Source organism: Myotis davidii, unplaced genomic scaffold, assembly GCF_000327345.1.
Source record: "Myotis davidii unplaced genomic scaffold, ASM32734v1 scaffold59, whole genome shotgun sequence".
Lineage (NCBI taxonomy): Eukaryota > Metazoa > Chordata > Mammalia > Chiroptera > Vespertilionidae > Myotis > Myotis davidii.
The window spans coordinates 6,971,227-6,992,597 of NW_006293001.1; the positions used below are offsets into that span (position 1 = coordinate 6,971,227).

Here is a 21,371-nt window from a genome sequence, read left to right on the forward strand (position 1 = left end):
CCAGATGGCATTTGGTTGAACCTAAATGAAAGTCATGCTCTTGAAAAGGCAGAAGACTGCAGCAGCCTCCAGAAGAGAAAGGGGAAGTAACATTTTTCAAGAAAAAAATTAAAATGCCAGATTTTGTGCTCTGCAATTTTATTTCCTTTATCCTTTTTTAAAAAATATATTTTATTGATTTTTTACAGAGAGGAAGGGAGAGAGATAGAGAGTTAGAAACATCGATGAGAGAGAAACATCGATCAGCTGCCTCCTGCACATCTCCCACTGGGGATATGCCCGCAACCAAGGTACATGCCCTTGACCGGAATCAAACCCAGGACCTTTCAGTCCGCCAGCCGACGCTCTATCCACTGAGCCAAACCGGTTTCGGCTCCTTTATCCTTTTTAAGACTCACAAGAAATCTTTGAGAAACGTATTGTTATTCCCAGTTTATGAGAAATAAAACTGAGGTTCAGGAACTCTGGTCCAAGGTTTTAAGTGTCAGAGCTGGGATTAGAATCACTCCACAAATTATGGTATTTCTAATTTGCTCTAGAACCCAAGGACAGTTCTGGTAAGGGAAATTGGTGATTATGTAATATATTTACCTAGATTTAGATGTAGGATATTTAAATTATTATTAAACTAACAGTTTTAGGTAGGTTCTGTGTTAGGTATTTAAATTAACATATTAAGATAACTTTACTATTGGCATATCCATTAGATGCTAAGTCTTGTTTCCTACTCCAAGAATAAGAAACCTAGAATAAGGATAAACATAAGAAGGTTCAAAACAAAACAATCTAAGTTATGTGCTCATTTACAAGAACATGGATTAGTTGGGATGTTTAGTACATGGTGCTAAACAAGGCAAAATCATGGGAGGGATCTCAGTCTGAGCCAGCTTAGGCTACTGACTGCCCCTTGAGTAAGTCCTCCATCTACATATGTAAACCTTCATTTACAATCTGAACTGAACAAGGAAACCTTATCACCACCCCTAAACTACAGCTTAATGGACTTGCCCCACTTGGGTGGGTAACAGCAGCTGTAGTGCAGCAGTACCAGGGATGTTAGGGATCGCGGTGGTATTAGCAAAAATAATCAACTGTCTGCATTTTGCATGTACAATTTGCTTTATTCCAAAGCACAGTGCTAGAGAAAAGGAATGGGCATATCTGTTTTTTATATCTGTTTTTTAAGATATTTGGTAGCCCTGACCAGTTTGGCTCAGTGGATAGAGCATCGGCCTGCGGACTGAAGAGTCCCAGGTTCGATTCTATAGGAATTGATATTTTTGAGAAAATACACATACTAGGAAAGTATCCATTTATTAGCATAATTGCTGGGGTTTATCAGATTAACTTACATATGATTTGGACATTATTTATACTTGTTGGCAAGAGTAAGGTTTTTCTTAACAATAATTTAATTTCTTAATTTCTTAATACTTTAATTTCTATAATTTAATGTTTATATACAGGGTATGGCAAAAGTAGATTTACAGTTATAGTACAAATAAATAATACAATAATTAATACATAACAATATAACCATAAACTCTGTGTTTCCTGTACTCACAACTGTAAGCCTACTTTTGCCCCACCCTGTATCTTCTATAGATGCTCAATTGAGAAAGGCCACTTACGTAAATTAAATGGTACGGGTTAAAAAAAGAAAAAAAAGACAGTAGCCTTAATTCACCCTTCCCCTTCATCATCTCAAATTCCAAAAGGGTCACCATACTTTCTCAGACTTTACCATTTATCAGATGGCAGTAACTGACCAGCACCAGCACTTACATTTGACGTTGTTGCAGAATCTGACAGAATATCTGTCTAGTACGTGTAAGTGTACAATCATCCCTTTTTTCCATAGAGTGCATATTTCTTAACGATTTAAGAGTCCATGTGCCTGGGGAAATGTTGTGAACTTCATAAAGCGACCACCTGAATATTTGCTAGAATTCAGATAATGTTGAGTATCCATTTAGTCTCCAATATTTTGGAATATGGGAAACCCCAGGACAGTAGTTGTGTTTTTGGTATCTGTTTGAGAGAGAGAATATGTGTTGGGGTAATGATCCCAGGTCCACGGCATGCAAACAGCTCCGCGGCATCCAGGGCATCCAGTTACCTCCATGTCTCAAGGCTTCCAAGGTTATGTCAGGGCTGAGCCAGACCTCAGGAGACCTGCTGTGGTTTGAAGTGTTGCTGAGTCTGCTCCCAGTTCCCAGGAGACCTGGAGGAGGGGGGCTGGCAGGAGGTCTGTTTGCTTGAGAGTTGTCTTTCCCATCTGGGCTTGAGTGCCTGCTGGGCTGGGGAGAGTGCTTGAGTTATACAGCACTTCCCACTGGGGCAGAGAATCTGACCGGACTCCTCAGTGTTTTTCAAGTTGTTCCAAATATTGCCTGTTGAAATAGATTCTCTCCTCTGCGAAATGCCAGTGACAAGCTAGAATCCTGATCATCTTAGCCCCCACGCCCCCCACCCCCACCTGTCCTCACACACCAACACTAGCAGCTGAGTCCTGGGGTGGTGTTAGCTGCTGTGTTTCTGCCTGTCCTTTAAGGCTAACAAGGCTTCAGACAGACAGCTGTGATTAAGACAGACCCAGGTGAGTTCCACCTCCAGCTCCAACACTCACACCCGAGCTGTGAGAATTTACAAGCTGCCTTACTTTTCCAAACCTCAATTTCCTGACTTAAAAATCAAGGTAATAAGTATCCGTATTTCCAAGAAAATGGAGAAGCATCAAATGACAAGATATTTGTAAGTACATAGCAACACACAGTGTACTGTGTACTCAGTAGTTGTTATTGCTGACATTAATATTTTTGCCTCAGATATACGCCGAGGTTATTTTGTTCATCCATAATGATTTAAATCCATTTTAGAGTGAGTCAAATGTTTTTAATATTCTTAATGTGTTGCCTATAACATGTTGGATTTTAATGACAATATTATTGGGTTAAAATTGAATCTAGTATTTTAATTTCTACTTGTCTATGTATTATTAGAGAAATACATTCTAATAGTTCTAATCTCCAGACATCAAAATCTGAAAGGAGAATTAACTTAATATTTTTAATATTCTTCTAACTTATATCAAAAAGCAGATAAATGAGAAAATAACATGGAGAGATTATTTTTACTAAGGGTTTCTGTAAGAGTATACTGAAATAATTACATATATTAATGTCCTTTTTAATATATCACCCACCCATAATTGTCAACTATTTTTTTAAGTAGCTTGAGAATCCTATCCTGAAAAAATATAAAGCTGAATTTTCCTTTTTTTAATGGTCCTAGATGATGGAGGAAGCAGACATGTGCACAGTGCCTGGTGGTTTGGCCAGAGTGAAGAAACAATTTGAGAAGGACAAAATTGCTTCTTCCTATAATACCTTTTCTCAGCACCAGTACCAGCATCAGACCACATCTGAGCAGGTAATACTGCTATAGTTCATGGATAAATCAAGTAAGGTTGAAATGCTCTCATTTCACTGCCCCTACTAACCCCACACCTTTAGTGGTACATTTCTTTTAATTCCTCATTAACAAAAATGATAAAACATAAATGTTTTAGAAAACCATTTTTAAAGCATATCAATGTACCAGTTTACTGTCTTGGAGAATTTTGCCACATTTCTTGGGAACCATGCTGGAATATTTTTCCTCTCAGCATATAATGTTTCAAACATAAATGAAAATTAAATAGCTTAGCTTAGTCAACAGGTAAATAGAAACATTGAGTACAGTTTTTATATTGAGCCTCTTCTTCTAGGTTATAATTCCTAGTAAACTATCTGCTTGTGGTTGGCACAAATTAAATCTGAAGCATTATTTAGCTGTTTTATTGCGGTGAGTTTTCTGTTTTCTTTAAAAATCATCAAAAATTGGCCAGTGGAACCCAGATGTTATGTAAAACTATATAATGATACCTTATATAAAAGAATTTCCCCATTTCATTCTTTCATTATCATATATCACTAAATATAATCATGGGGTATAATGATATTTGGATGTAAGAATCTAAGTAATAAAACTCATTAGACTGAGCTTGGTACTTTGAAAATAAGGAATTGCTTTGTAAACAGCTGCACTTAGGCCCGTGTTTTCCATGAGGAAGAAAGTAACCGAGGTATTTCTGAAATTTTGTAGTAGGAGATAAAAGGGATTTTTGTTTTTTGGTTTTTTTTAATCTCTACAATATTTAGAATTGCCTAAGTTTTAAAAATAAGGCAATTGGTATGTTGGTGGGGGAGAGTATATCAGATAGAATAATTAAAAATCTGATATGTGAAGGAGTATTTGTTTTCTTTTTCTGTCATTGTCTAAAAACTAAAAAACATGCAATATAGACAGCTTAATACATTTATGTTAGATTTCTTTTAATTTTACCAAAGGAAACATAATGTAAATAAGAAATTAAGTAAGGATATAGTTGTAATCTAATATATAGCTGTTGCAACATAAGTGAGTCAATTGTGTGTGTTTACTTGAAATTGGTTAACAAGACAAAATACAGCTATATCATTAATAATTTAAGTAACAACTTCTACATAGAAATGTAGGCGATGCATTTGCAGAGCCTCTGTTTTGCAGGAAGCGCTACAGTAGAGTGTAAGGGCTATGGGTTTTGTGGATCCGAGTTCATAGGCCACCTCTGTCAGCAGCTGAGTGGCAGGCACAGGGTACCTTCATGGGCGTAGGGCTAGGCATTTGCACAGAGCCCCATTCCTAGAAGGGCCCTGCATTTAGCTTAATGCTCTGCTTCCATCTTCTTGAAGTTCTGAAAAGTTCCTTAACAAGGGACCCCATACTTTCATTTTGCACCGGGTCTGGCAATTCTGTGGCCGATACCACATAAACCAAATCCATAACCCACTTAAGCCTCCGTTTCTGATAAGTAAGATGTGAAACCTGTTGAGGATTTGTTTATTCATGAGGTTATTATAGAGTTCTAATATAATAACAAAAGGACTATTTCTGTGAAAGTATTTCATTATCCATGAAACTTGGACTCAGTGAGGACTCTAATATTACAAGACAGAAAACCCAACCCAGAGTGGCTGGAACCCAAAGCAACTGGTAGGTTCACCGAAAGGCAGTCTTATGGAAGGGAGGTTGTTGTAAACTCCAGAGATACACCAGAGCAGCTGGCTTATACCAACTCTTTGATTATTTAATTTTTAGGAATCTTGTTAGCCAGATGATGTCATGTTAACAGCTTGAAATTAGCCAAAGTGAGAATGTTTATATCAGGAAAAATGCCAAATGCAACAAATCAAGGATTTCTTTCTTTTCTTCCCTTTTTTTAGAGCCCATTTTTAAGCATGTAAGAATCTTCATTGATATAAGGGCTCAAAACATGTGCCTAGCATGGTGGCTAAGCACAGAAACTGAAGTCAGATCACTTGGGTCCAAATTCCTGCTCCATGACTATTAGATGTGTGGCATTAGGGGTGTTCCTAATTTCTCTGTGTCTCAATTTCCTCAATTATAAAGTCAAAGTCAAGGTTACAATAGTACTTCCGTAATAGGTTTAAGAGGATGATTAGTTATATTTGTAAAGTGCTTAAAATTGTGCCTGGCCCATTTTAAGCACCGCACAAGTGTTTGTTTTAAAAAGTTAAGTATTATCTTCATTGTATTTCTTTTTTTCTACCTCTCAGCCTCGCTTCCTCTGAACTGCCCCCATTCTCACCCAGGTTGCCCCCAGATAGTTGTAAAAAAAATGTTTGCAGAGAAAGGGTAAGAATCCTTTTTCAGAAGTCCCAGGAAAAGGCCTTACCCATCTAACTGGCTCTAAATGAAACACACAAGCCCTGTTAGCACCAATTGCTGTAGCCAGAGATGCTGGTTGGCTTAGGCCTCTGTACCTGTTTACCTAAATTTTTAGCATATGCAGTTATCAATAAGGGATAAGTGAATAGTAGGTAAAAACAAAGGCAACCAACAAACTATATATACTTTCACAATAAGCTCCTTGCAAATGTAGTTTATTATGAAAAGACGTAGATGCTATTCTATGAATATGAAATACTGTGTGTGGGAGTAGGAAAAAATCAACCAAGAGTCAAATCTGCATGACTCTGGGCCTGTAGTGACCTCTCAGTTTCATTATCTACATTTAAACATGCTAATAATGCCCAATAATTCCATGAGGAATAACTAAACCTATTCATAATGCAATGCAATATAAATAAAATATAAAGAGGACATATGTAAAAACAAACTATTAAAGACAATTTATTGAACTCTATGCTAAAGTCTGTAGGAAAAGAGAGAAAAAAGTTACCTGCACTAGAGTAAATTAATAACTTTAATTTATAATGCTTATTGGAAATTTGAAATACATGTTCAATTTAGTAATAGAGTGGGAAATGTAGAAAAATTCTGTCTTAGGTATTAACTTAAACTTTTAAAGCTATCAAATGCATTCTAAAAATTACTTTATCAGCAGAGATTGAGGACAAGATGCTTGCTGGTCAGGACAGACAGTTATTTCTGTCTTACCTAAGCTGTTGTTGGTTCGAAGGGTATTTCCAGACTTTTTTCTTGTTAAATGTCCTTGAGATTTATCTCTCTACTAAGTCTGCCCTTAGTCAAAAATTTATATATTTTTATTTTGTCAACATAAAATTAATATTAATTTGGAAATCAAGTTTCATTAGAGTTCAGAGAAAGAACATTTCTTTTGGGTTTCTGACAATATTTAATGTCACCATTAGTAATAATTTCATAAAGTATAATAATTAAGTCCAATCTGCTTCTTTTCTTCCTAATGTATTGAAGTCAGATGTTTCAGGATAATTAGCTGATGATTTGGTAACAGTTTGTGTGGGAAATTAGCAATGGGGCTAAACAAGTTTTTTGTTGTTTTTTTTTTTGAATATATTTCATTGATTTCAGAGGAAGGGAGGGAGAGAGAGAGAGAGAGAGAGATAGAAACATCAGTGATGAGAAAGAATCATTGATACCGGGCCTCCTTCACATCCCACACTGGGGATCAAGTCTGCAGCTTGGACTTGTGCCCTTGACCATTAATGGAACCGTGACCTTTTGGTTCCATAGGTTTATGCTCAGCCACTAAGACACGCCCTCCAGGCACTAAACAAGTTTTGAAAATTAAACTATCTTTGAGGTTGCCGAAACCGGTTTGGCTCAGTGGATAGAGCGTCGGCTTGCGGACTGAAAGGTCCCAGGTTCGATTCCTGTCAAGGGCATGTACCTGGGGTGCGGGCACATCCCCAGTAGATGTGCAGGAGGCAGCTGATCGATGTCTCTCTCATCGATATTTCTAGCTCTCTATCTCTCTCCCTTCCTCTCTGTAAAAAAATCAATAAAATATATTTTTAAAAAAACTATCTTTGAGGTTAAAGATACTTTCTGTTTGCTGATTGATCAGACTCTTTTATAACTATTGAAAAAGGGTTCTGAAATAGAAAAAATAATGTGGTACAAGGTAGAGGAACACTTACTTATGCCAGACATTTCAAACTTGGGATAATATCCACCATTTTTAACATCACCCATTTAGATTCTGCTTTTCAAAACAGTCATTCCTGATTCCAATATCTATGAATGAAACCCAACCCTGCTAAGGGATTATAAATCACTCAGTTGGTCTCCAGTTGGCATTTAGGCTAGAAATATCTCAGCAGCATTGTTTCTGGCCTTGCCTTAGGAGGGAGTACTTAGCATTCCATGCCAGCGAACATATTTGTTACCCTTAATGCTAGAATGGAAAGGACCACTTAAGAGGGATGTTTTTAATCCATGTATTAAAACAGGCTCAATTTGGAAGAGCATTCTGAATATTCCATCCCCTCTTTCTTAAAAGGGTGTCTTAAAATATGCTGGGGCAGATTAGAATAGATGTGTTATTGGCATGAAAAGCCATTGTCTTTTTTCTGAGTTCATTTTCACTTGCCCATTCTAGGGTTTCTTTTTTTTAAAAAAGACATTCCTCTTCTTTTTCTTTTTTCTTTTTAACAGCTTTATGGAGATATGCTTTACATACCATAAATTTCACCCTACAATTCAATGACTAGAATATTTACAGAGTTGCAGTGTCCCACAATCTAATTTTCAAACATTCCCATTCCCCCCAGAATAAACCATGGACCCCTGAGCAGACTGAGACGTCCATCCCTTGTGCCACAGTCTCACACGTAGGGATTGATGCTCATCTTTTCCTGCGAATTTCATCTTCATTTTCTTTCCCCATATTTATGCAGTACTGAGCAGCTCTTTGCTTGTGAATTGTGAAGTCCTAGAAGTCTCTTCTTTTCTGGAGTTGCTTTTGTATTATTTTTAAGTGTCTTAAGTAGAGAAGAACTGATGGAGCCCCCAAATCTTTGGAAGGAATCAGTGCAATGCAGAGCTTAGGTAATTGCTTTCATGTGAAAATGGCTGCACCAAATCCATGTCAAGAGTCTGAAATATTCCTGACCTTCACTTCCTGTAGCCACGTCTGCTGTGGTCCAGGGGGAGCTGCAAGACAGTGTGTTTCTTTCCACATACATCTGTGTCGCAACAATCCTAATGTCAACATTAGCACTCTGTAAGATCATTTGTATTTGGAACAATCCCTAGAGAATTTTAGGTTGCTAGAAATCATTTTTGACAGCTTGTGACAGATATAATCTGACATCGATATGTTTTGGACTCTTAAAAGGTGACCCATGATTATTTTCTAGCAAACATATTTTTACCAGCTAAGTGTCCACATTGCAAATCATTTCTCATAAAAGTGCTTTAGACCAGCCTCTAACTTTCTGCCAAATGCATACTTTTTCAAGGTCATAGATTGCTATGAACAGCCTCAACCTGAACCTAGATCTCTATCAACACGTAAGGTTGTGACCACAAGCATGCCTTGTGTTGTCTTTTAATTGTGTGCACCAATTTTAAATAACTATTACCATTTAAAGTAATCTAACTCAAAATGAGGCAGTTTGGAGTAATGGTGAGGCCTGCTGGCTCCAGAGTCAGACATCTCAAGTTAAAATACTTGAGTTAGCCACCTAGTCCCTTCTGTAAAACGATGAAGAAATAGCAAGCATGTTTTAAGAATAAAACGAGATGGCCCCTGGAAAACTCTTACTGTAATGCCTGGCATATATGACTTGTTCAATAAACACCAGCTATGTTCCTCGGTAGTATTAAATGATGGCCAGGAGAGCATTATCAAGTGGTAATTATTTTCAAGGTAGAATATGACTCATAAACATCTTATGTTTATGTAAAAAGGCAAAGAAGGATAATATCGTTCTGTGCCTCACACCTTAGCTTTCTTTTCAGTTCTTTGGCCTTGGGAAACAATCATTTCCCAAGAGCTCTTTGGGTAATTAAAGATTAGTTTAAAATTAACACGCCTGTATATGCTTTGGGCATGTGTTGCTCTGGAGTAATCAGTAACTTTAGTACATAGTTTAAAAGTTGTCATAACAGGTCTTCTTTTGAGGAAAAAAATGCTTAACCTCAGCTCTAGGAAGTGACCAGATGAGGGGGATCTCTCCGAAGAGAGGAATAGCCATAAAATGTGCACAGGTTTCCTGTAGCCCTGGGATGCCATTAGGAATCGAAGTTTGTTTTTTAAGTGGGAGCAAATGAAAAACATAGTTTTTCCTTTGAAGACTGCTTTAGTCACAGTATTGTGACAAGATGTACTGAGAGGAAAATAATATAATTAATATATGGATTGAATCAGGCAGGAGAAAAAAGGCTACTACACTGCTTGAATAAATGAGGAAAAGAGGAAGAGTTGAGAGAGTATTGATTTTTTCCCATTTCTACAAGGGTTGTGGTTTCTCAGCATGTTTTAGCTGATGAATGGCAGGGCAGGAAAAGTCATTGTGAGGGATAAAATTTACCTCATGGCATTTTCTGGTTTGTGCAGTTGAAACCATGAAGATAAATATATTCCTACAAGTGTCTTAATAAAATATAGCAAGTATATTTCAACATGCAATGTTAATATGTACAAATACCAAGAAATAAGATCCCTGGTTGCTGGGGAATTGTGCTTTCCCTAGGGCACGGGCCGGGGTGTCATCCTGAGCTTTTTCCGGGCAGGCTGGCAGACACAGGAACCTTACACAGGCTGCGGGAGCAGAGCAGGCTCGCTGTGCATGTTTCCTTGGTCTCAAGGAAAGACAAAACCAAAAGGGCATAAGCCATGTCCTCGAGAGGCTCAGAGTAAGGCTAATGGGTAGATTAGACATAATAGCTTTACTCTGTAAAAATTAAAACTCTGCCTGATCAGTGTGGCTCAGTAGTTGAGAGTCAACCTATGAACTAGGAGGTTGTGATTTGATTCCTGGTCAAGGCACATGCCTGGGTTGCGGGCTTAATCCCCAGTGTGGAGCATGCAGGAACCAGCTGATCAATGATTCTCTCTCATCATTGATATTTCTCTCTCTCCCTCTCCCTTCCTCTATGAAATCAATCCATATATGTAAAAGCCTAAGCAGCTGTTACGACTGGTCAACCAGTTGCTATGACACGCACTGACCACCAGGGGGCAGACACTCAACACAGGAGCTGTCCCCTGGTGGTCAGTGTGCTCCCACAGCCAACCTCCCACTGCTGGCCAACCTCCAGCGGTTCCTCCCCCGGACTGGGCAACATGGCCCCCAATCGGTCCCGATCACCGGCCAGGCTGAGGGACCCCACCCATGCACAAATTCATGCACTGGGCCTCTAGTAAAAATATATTTAAAAAAATAAAAACTCTAACAAATCTTTTACCTCTTTTCCCTTCCAAGTCCAGACCCGTTAAGCAATTTACCTTCTACCACTCTCTCAGTGCCTGTTTCTAAGTGGTTTTTGGTGATGAAAAGAACATAAAAACAACTTTTGCATGCAGGCTCAGACTCAGAAGACCTAACTCTTTTCTAAATAAATCAAATAATAAAACAATGGCCTCTGCCAGTTAAGGTCTGTGATCCACCTGAGGCCATAGCTGCACAAGCAATTCAGCTGATTGGTAATATCTATTAGCCAAAACACCCCCGTTCCTAACTGTGCCATACAGCAGACCAGCTATGCTTTGCACTAGCAACTCAGGTGCGTGTGTTTTTAATTCAACAAGAATTGGGAATACAAACTCTAATCCAGCTGTGGGTTTCTAGATGCCTATTTAACAAATTGATTCATTTTTGCCTCCGCTCTTGCACTCAAACCTATCACTTTATGCTTACCATTGCCCATTCTATTACTGCTTTTCACACCTGTGTCCTAGCCACTGCTGCCTGGCCACTTTGCAGCTGGTGACCTCCTACAGCTGTTTCTATCTGTCTCCTCTCTTCTTACCCATGTCCACCTTCCTGTGGTTCTGTAGGTCAGGGTGGAATCCTATACCTTCTTTGTACAGAAATCGATTAGTAAAGAATTATATTTTGAGAACAATTTGTTGCTCAAGTTGTCAAAGAAATTAACTGCATGTAGTACTGCTTGTACCAATATGAGAAAAACAAAGGCAAAACACAAACTAAACTTCATGACAACTTGTACTTCTCAAGATGAAAGGGAGAGAGGTTTCTCTACAAACCCCAATGAAACATTAATTGTTCCCCTGTGTCCATTAAGGCTTGCATGAGTCTGGTCTGTCTAGAAAGGCATCCACAATCTTTAAAAAGCCCCTACTATGTGCCACTGCCCCAGGGTCCCCTGGGTTGGGGTACAGGAATGTAGTGGTAGTAGGTTTCAATGAGGCCTCTGTCTGCTGGTTTCTCTATCACTCTGGATCTGAACCAGGACATCTTTCAGAGTCCCTGACACACCACCTCCTACCTCTCCCCTGACTGGATAAGGAATCAGAATCAAAGCACTCTCCCTGTTAGGCTGGGACATGGAGTCAGTGGGAGCTCTGGTCACCTCCGCCCTCAGGGAGGTGGTCCTTAACTCTGGTGATGCACAGAACTCCCCCAGAAAGCCCAGGTAATTCTGATTCCCTAGTCCTGGCATGTAATCAGAGACCAGGGGATTTTATAGCTCTCCGGGTGGTTCTAATGTGCAGTAATGAACATGACAATTCAAACCTGAGCCAAGATTTGTTATCCCAGAGATGACCATGCCCCTCAGTCAACTCAACCCATCCTTGGGCAAATAGCAGAGCCTTCTGAAGACATCATCCTACTGTGGCATTTTAAATTCATTTCTTTTGTACAGAGGACGAATTATAATAATTTGAATACTATAAATCATCATTTGCACAGTGTTCAGAAATATTTGGGGGAGCTTTCAGAGACTTTGATGAAGTCCACTTTAGGCTGGGGTTCAGTTTGTGAGCCTAACATAGACAGTTGTACCACTATTCCAAAAATATCAGCAAAGTTTCCCCAAATCACATTTTTGTTGTTGGTGGTATTGGTTGTTTTTTTCTTTTGGAGGATCAAAAAAGTTTTCCTTTTGTCCTCAATTCCTTTCCTTTCTCTCTTTATTTTTTCTAGGCCTTTCATAACAACATAGATATTATAATAATGAGAAAGTACAACATCAAGTCTGGGTACAGAAAATAGAGGGGGGAAAATCAATAATTTGTGGGAAGTAGAGAGTGTGAAAATGTATGGATGAGAGAATTATATAAAATTAATTTTTCTGTATCAAAATCAAACTCAGATATGTTGATTTCCTCCTATAAAAACAGTGGTGAGACAGACAATAGCATGTTGCACAAAAATGCAGGTTAAATTACTTAAATAAAATGATCATGAGTGCTGTATTTGGCACCTATGCTCATTGTAATATCTATTTTTATAATTTTGAGATATGTGATCAAATTTATCTTTTAGTATTTCACAGACCACACTGCTTGAAATAAGTGTTAAAAACCTATCATTCCTTTGAAGCCTTTTTGAATCTCACCTGCTCTGACCCATCCTTATAGAACAAACTGGGGCTCTAGTCATGTGTTCCCAGCAAGTGTGTAGGTGTTCTGTCCTTTACAATGCACTAGTATTGGTAAGCTTAGTTGGGACAAAATCCAGTACAGGTCAAAGAGTATGTCCTTAAATTTCATCTGATTTATTTCTTTATTTTTAATCTATAGATGTTAAATGGCTTAATTTTCATTACTTGCTGATGTATATTTTTATGTAAAATATGTAAGCAACTACTTAAAGCAAATAATTCTTCATCCTTTTTGTAAGAACCTCTTTGCAATTTTGAGACCACTTTAACTTCTGCGATTGATTTTTCTATTTGTTGAATCTTTGCACTTGATGACCAATATTATATTTCTAGAAATGATATGTCTCTGAACCACCAACTCTTAAAAAAGAAAGCAAAATGTGTAGTTATCTGATATAATAGTGAAAGGATATTATGCTGAAAGATCCAGTGATATTTTAAGAATTAATATATAGTAAAAATTTCTGCACATGCATATTAATTTTTGGATTCTTTAAAGACATTTTGTAACTGTGCAGTTCTTTGCAATAATATTTAGTTACTTAAGAATAATGGCTCTCCTTTCTTGTCCCTATTCTATTTTATTTTTTAATTAAATTTATTGGAAACATTGGTTATATAAGTTTCAGGTGTACAATTTTATAATACATCATCTGTATATTTCAGCATGTGTTCACCACCCAAAGTCTAGCGTCTTTTCATCACCATATATTTGACCCCTGTGACCCTCTCCATGCCCCCTGCACCTCACTTCCCCCCGGTAACCATCATACTGTTGTCTGTGTCCATGATTTATACTCCCCACCCAAGCAGACCAACATATTTTTACAAAATTATCTTTCCCATTTAAATCAGTCAGACTCTGATGCTTGAAATTGAAAGCTAACGGTAGATTAAATCACTGTGAAGTCTGGTGTCAGTTCATGAAAGAGGAACCATAGAAAAACTGGATTAGGTGATCACAAAGCCACCCTTCAGCCATGTAAAGCATTTCCATGTCCCAGGAACCAGAGGATTGGGAAGAGTTATAAAATACACAGGCACCTCTTTGCTTATTTCTCTCTGAATAACACACACACACACACACACACACACACACACACACACACACACACCAAGCCCATTAATTCCCTAGTGGGGGGAAATGTTTATGTATTGGAACCTGCTTCTTTTTAGTTTCTGGGTTTAATTCTATAATGAAAAATTCATGGTTAAATTCATTGACATAGCCACAGATGATGTACTTTCATTCACTTTTTTTTTGGCCTTGTTTAGTATGTATACAGAGTAACTGGGAAAATAGCTCACACAAAGTAGGTGTGCAATGAATATTTGTTACTTAAAGAAAGCAAACATTAAAATAGCACTTGAAATAAATTTTCACATATATTAACTTACTTCCTCCTCACAATAACCTTCTGAACTAGGTACTATTATTATTACTTTTTTTGTTGTTGTTGTACAAGAGATGGGCTCAGGGAAGGTCTAAGTAACATTCTAAGAAAATGAGCAAATGTGATCCTAACTAGGAAGACTAACTCCAGAGTGTGTGTCTCCGTTTTTTTATTCAGCTGATAATCATTAAGCATCTACCTTATGTCAAGGACAAAATATGTAATGATGAGTATGATATTAATTTGCCCTCAAGGAGCTCACTCTATCAGAGACAGCCATACACAAATAATCACAACTACAATATAGGAGATTCGATGAGAAAAATATAAATGAAGTTTGCTGGAACACAAGAGTTTGTGATCTACTTAATTTAGATAAAGGATTGTCATAAAGGACATCTGGGGGCAGAGAATGCTTCAGCTTAGAATGAAAATAATTTTCATGAATTTGCATTATAGGCTAAAGAAGCAACATATGTTCCTTTATATTTGTGAATAATATATTTGTGAATATGACAAGGCGTAACTGAGGCATGAAGCTTGAGATGTAGGCAAAGGCCAGTTAATAGAGAATATGATATGCTATGTTAAAGAACTGTTACTTTTTTCTATGGCAATCAAGAACCATTAAAGAAAATTACACAGGGGAATAATATGAATAGATATGTACGTAAGAAAGACTTTTATGGCTGTATAGGATTGATATTAAGGGGGTCAGGGTTGGACAGAAGACTAAATGTTAGGAGACTACTGAAATAGTAGATTAAATCTATGAGGACTTAAATGGTTCAGAAGGTCTAGAGTAAAGAGGTCATAGACTCAAGAGATAATTAAAGATAGAAATTTGCAAGGCTTGAAAATCAATTGAATATTGGTGATGGAGAGTTAGTAGTGACGGGTATAATAACGATGTTTCTCTATTAAGATACATGTTACCTCTGCTTTTTCTTGAGAGTATTTCCAGTCATTTTGCAAGCTTTTTCTATGCAGTTTCATTGCTTCTTGATACTCTTAAGTGTTATCCTCTTTCATTGTACTTTTATCTTTATGTATATCCTAGTGCTTCTTTGGTTTTAAGATGCTTTATGTCTATATTGGATTGAAATATTGTGTAACATACATCAACATAAAACTTCTGGAAGGCATTCTTAACTGCAAATTGAATGTTTTTATACATCCTGTTTTTTGGTTTGTAAAATAAATATTACTTATATAACTAATATGTTTGATGGCCCTTTGAGAGTGAACTTCTATATACTCTTGTTATGAATCTTCAGCATTTTTGACACTAGAATGTGGCTCTATAAATAACACTTTTTGGAAAGAAGAGGACATTCAGAATTCTAGGGGTTAAAGCTGACACTGCTTATTCAGAAACCTCTTTTTCAAAGTCAAATATTTCTACTTTTAAATTAAGTATTTTTCAAATGATAGGTTTTGTTTTTTATGGTTAAATATGACCAAAGAATAATTGTTTTGAGTCAAGAAAAAGTTGAAATTAATTGTATAATGATACTTTTCTCATAGATTTATATAATAACCTACATGATTCATGCATCTATAGGTATAATAAATATTGTCTCAAGAAAATTTCCAGCTAACTGAGCCTTTTTATTCTCTTAAATATATGTGTATATATTTTTCTATTTTGTGCAGATATAGAGATAGATAAATAAATGACTGATAAATAATAGATAGATATATAACTTTGCAGGTCAGAAGGGATTGGCATGAAATATTCAAAGTAATAAAAAGCAAGAACCTACAACCAACATTACTCTACCCAGCAAAGCTATCTAGAATTGGACAGATTAAGAACTTCCCAGACAAGATAAAGCTTAAGGAGTTCATTATCACCAAACCACTATTACCAGAAATGTTCAAGAGTCTTCTTCAAGAAGAAGAATGAAGAGGAGGAGGAAGAGAGAGAAAAAACATGAATAATAAAAGGCAATTAATACATATCTATCATTCATCCACATGTTCATTGCAACATTATTTACAATAGCCAAAATATGGAAACAATCTAAGTGTCCCTATTTGTGTACATTGAAAATAAGGATTAAATATTGTTTTTCATTGTCACCATAAATATCTCAACTTAATTTTTTATGTAATAGTAATTCTGCCCAATTCACTTGAACACTGTTTTGAAAATGTGCTGTCCTGTTTTGAAAGGTTCTTTACCTTTGTGTATGTGATTGTTGCCTTAGTGTATACTTTGGTTTCTTGGTACAGGCTTCTCCTCCCTCTGGTGATGCTAGCTCCTCTATACAGCATCACAGCACTCCCCATATTTTTCCATAGATGCTCTGATTACTTGCAATTTTATCAAGAGGCCTTTTTCTAACTACACTTTGTAAAGTGATTGTCATGTTATTGTTATACACATTAGTTTCAGTAACGCCATCTACCAATTATGTAATGTTCAAAGATTCTCACTTGAAATACCAAAAAATAAAATCCTAGGATTATGTGGAAACATTTTAGAATCTCAATTTTTAAACTAGATTTTGATAAAATCATAAAATTTTCCTACTCCTAGAAAATAGATGTGACTATTTGCCCATGTATTCAATCCTACTATCTACCAGGAAACTACACATTGGGATTTGAGGATCCATGAGTAAAGTTAAAGGAGATTTTCCTCTTAGAAAATAATGACCGTGCAATGTGATAGAGATGTATACTGGAAATACAGAAATACACAAAGAAAAGGAGGCCCAGCCGGTGGCTCAGGGGCTGAGTGTCGACCTATGAGCCAGGAGGTCACAGTTCAATTCCTAGCCACAGCACAAGCTTGGGTTGCAGGCTTGATCCCCTGTAGGGGGCGTGCAGAAGGCAGCCAATCAGTGATTCTATCTGATGTCATCATTGATGTTTCTATCTCTCCCTCTCACCTTCCTCTCTGAAATTAATTTTTTTTAAAAGAAGCTGAAATAGGTAACTCTGTCTAGAAAAGTCAAGAAAGGTTTTAAAGCAAAAATAATATTTGAGCCAAGACTTTAAAAGTGTATAAGTGATTGTGGAAAAACCTTAACTTAAGCTCAAACCCAAGGGATGTAAAATGTTATGCTGTGAATTTTTAAAGTAAATTTTTAAAAAATAGAGAAAACTCAGGGGGAAAGAAAGGTGGAATTTGAATATATCAAAATCTAGACAAACACAATATATCAATCACAAATGTTTATGCTCATCACTTATAAAAGAACTGATTATTCCTTCAAACCTTGAATCCATTGACATTTTTGCTGACATAAATAGCACATTTTGTTATTGTTATTATCTGACAAAGACGAGAATAACATTAATATATCATAACTCTCTAGTTTTATTAAAAATGAGATTAGTGATGGGTAAAATTGCTTAATTACTGGCATTGAATATAAAATGTTTTTCCACTCTATTGAGACAGTTATCATTAACTATTCTGCCAGTCTTTCATCACATATTTTTTTTTCTATTGGCTATCCTTCTAGAAGTCAAAATAATAGTGAGTCACCATTTTAAAAAAAAGGTCTGTCCTTCTCTTTCCTTGTTCATTATACTAGAATGAGTTTGCAATTTTGGGGGGTAGAAATGTACAAAGTCTTTTTCTACAATGATTATAACAATGACAAGATGGGTAGGCAGAATGCGAATTCTTTCCTGTATGTTGAAATCTCCTTAGAAGAAGTGTATAGATTTTTGTAATGTGCTTGGCTAATACATGAGCTGATATCAGATGGGTATGAACATCATGCTATTGTTTTGCAATTGTGCCACATTTTCTCCTTTAGGTTCCAAAATTAGAGTACATATATCACCTGTTTTTCTTTAATTTAATGGATGAATGGGATAAATAAACTAAGTTTAACTGTTATTTAGTGACTTATCCAGGAGTTGGACATACATAGTGGAGGAGGGAGTTAGTACTAACCCCCCATTTCTAACTCCTGGTTAGTTTACCTGTGATAAAAATGACATTTTGTCTCTTGCAGCTTGTCTACATTTGAATTTAATTTAAGGAAGCAATTTCATGAATTATTTTTTGTGAATTTATATGGTGTTCTGGTCAGAATTCTTTATTATATGTTATTTGATTAATTTTATTTCTTCCTGAGCATTAAAATGTTTCATCCTCTTACCTAATCCTATACTCTAGAGATACCTGCAATTAGGAAGAATTAAAGTCAGATTTAAAATCCAAACAAAATAGTTGCAAAATGATGGAAACAAAATCATGCAGTATTTTTAAGAGAGACATTATTTAAGTTACATTAACAAGGGGGCAGTAAAATTGATGCATTGAAACAAATATATCAAATTTATGTAGCAATTACAGTTCTATTTAGCAATAGCACGTAAGTGCTGAAGTAGAGACTTATAACTTTAACTTGTACTGTATTTGTATCATCTCTTACAAGAAAATATATTTAAAGATGATAGGATGGAGTGTTTTTACTCAAGTAAATATATCTATCTAATCTAATAATAGACAAGCAGGGTAATTGACCATACCTTCGTTACGCCTCCCATTGGCTAATCAGTGAGATATGCAAATTAACTGCCAATAAAGATGGCAGTTAATTTGCATTCATAGGCGCAAAACAGCGGAGTGAAGACTGAAGGTGCCTCCGGCCAGAGCAGCAAAGGCGCTATAGGTGGCTCTGGTCAGAGCAGCGAAGGCGCTGAAGGCGGCTCCGGCCGGAGCAGTGAAGGCCTGGGTGCCAGGTGCCAGAGGAAAACTGGTGCCGGCCGCCAGGGGAAGGGAAAGCCTATTGCATGAATCTTTTCATGCAACAGGCCTCTAATATATATATATATATATAAAAGTCTAAGCAACCGAAAAACCAAACAACTGGTCACTGTGATGCACACTGACCACCAGGGGGCAGATGCTCAATGCAGGAGTTGCCCCCTGGTGGTCAGTGTGTGCTCCCACAGCAGGAGCTCCACTCAGCTGACCAAAGGGCACCAGACACAGGGCCCATGGCTGGCGAGCATCGCTGCAGCAGTGTGAGTCTGCAGCAGGCAGAGTGGGGCTGGGATGAGCAGGAGTGGCAGGCAGGAGTGGCAGGCGGCATTGAACTGCCTATTTCAGCCCAATTCCCGCAGGTACACGCCAAGGGACCCCACTGGTGCACGAATCTGTAGAGGTATAAGTATTAAGTATAAAATGTTTGCCATGGAAAATGATAATTTTTAAAATGTATCAAAGATGCATTTATTTACTCCAAACATTTTGCATTTGTCTTTCTAAACACTCAGATCACAATACTGACTTTATTCTTTCAGCCTAATTATTGGCAACAAGTATCAGAATCTAAAATTTCTGTGGGTTTCAGGCGAGTTTTTAAAAATGTCAACTTGGTGCTAAATATGAGTGAGTGACGGAATGCTGACTAACTGAGAAGAACATGCCCCAACTAAAAAGGTTGGCTGCCAGTTTGGAATGTGAACCCAGTATTGCCAGATCTATAACATTTTCAAAAGCAGGCAGAAATCTTGATTTTTGTCTGTGTTAATTCAAAACTTTTTGAAAACTTTGAGTGGGCCAAATAAGCATGTCTCTGGGCCAGAGCTTGTCCCCTGGGCAGGATTCTATAGCAATGACCATGGTGCCCTTCAAGAAGAATCTGGGTATTGGTCAGATTCCTACTGTCCTTGGCTCTTTCACTTTCCGTAAATGTCTGACTGCTGGCTGGCTAATCATAACTTTAACCCTTATACCAAATACTCTGGGGAGGGAGGGAGAGCCATCCACTACAAGTCCACTAGCAAAAACAAAAACAAACAAACAAAAAACAACCCATAAGTCAAGATCTCATGATCTGATTTTAAACTTATTCTTGGCTTAAAGGATTCTAATATGATAGTTTAAAACTATTCAACTCCATGTAAGACATAAACAAAACTTTAGTGTTCCTATTTGAGTAGTAGTAATGCATCTTTGCTCACTTGATTATTCCCTATTGAGTCAAATTTTTCAAAATCAGTATTTGTTAGTCATGTAGATGTCAAGATGAAAGTGAACTCCCAACTTCTAAGGACTTAATATACATGTGTTCCTGGAGAGTCTTTTGTCCTAAGATTTTTAGCAGTATGTCAACTGCTTCATCATATCAGTCAATCAGCAGTTGTATACTTGTGTCAGACCACGTTCTGTAGGAACAGCAGGACTGGATCAACAAAATTAACAGGACCTTTAAGCTTCCAGTTCTGCCAGGGTCATCTGTGCTAACCAAAATCAAAAGTATGCCTATGTGTAAAGAGAGAGAGATACACACTAGCACAATGTGGTCTGTTTATCCTGCTTATATTTAATGGTTACATTCTTCACTTGAACTCTGGATGTGTCATTTAACTAGATGGCCAACTTGAAATCCAGATGTCTTTCTGTAACATGAAAATTTGGCTTATAAACAACAAAATATATTTATTTTTCAGAAAGAATTTGCAATTTCTTTTTGAGGTGTGTATTTCTCATATTGGGTACAAGATGCTTCATTAGTATTTTTTTTCCTACTATGGGTGGCTCTCAAAGATCTACAGTGGGGCCTTGACTTACGAGTTTAATTCGTTCCGTGACAGATCTCGTAACTCAAATTACTCGTATGTCAAATCTTAAAGTGAACGAGTGAGACACGTGATGCTGGGCTGATATTGTGGCGTTCGCTGTGACATTCGCTGCGCCAACTAGCGGTGGGGTATCTGAAGCTGGCTCGTAACCCAAATTTTAGCTCGCAACTCAAAGCAAAAAATCGGCCGAGAGACAGCTCGTATCTCCAAAAACTCGTTAGTTGGGAAACTTGTAAATCAAGGCCCACACTGTATGTCCTAATCCCCAGAATTTGTAGAAATGTTAAATTACATGACAAAGAATAGTTAAGATTTCAGGTGTAATTAGGGCTGCTAATCAGTTGATTTTTTGACAGGGAGATAATCCCGGATTATTCAAATTATTACAAGGTCCTTAAAGTGAAAAGGGGGCGGGGGCAGTTCAGAGGAGAGAATCGGAGAAATGGCAGTGTAAGAAACTCTCAGCTTTATAGAGAAGGGGGCCATAAACCAAGGAAAATGGGTACCCTC

General features: G+C 37.2%; 1 protein-coding gene across 2 annotated transcripts in view; it reads left to right on the forward strand.

The window, feature by feature from the left end:
• XIRP2 (xin actin binding repeat containing 2) overlaps positions 1-21,371 on the forward strand; it is a 47,851-nt gene that overhangs the window by 2,062 nt on the left and 24,418 nt on the right. For both annotated transcript variants that reach the window (XM_015565750.1, XM_015565751.1), the window contains exon 2: positions 3,295-3,432. In XM_015565750.1, the coding sequence (XP_015421236.1) occupies positions 3,295-3,432 (138 nt within the window). The remainder of the gene's footprint in view (positions 1-3,294; positions 3,433-21,371) is intronic.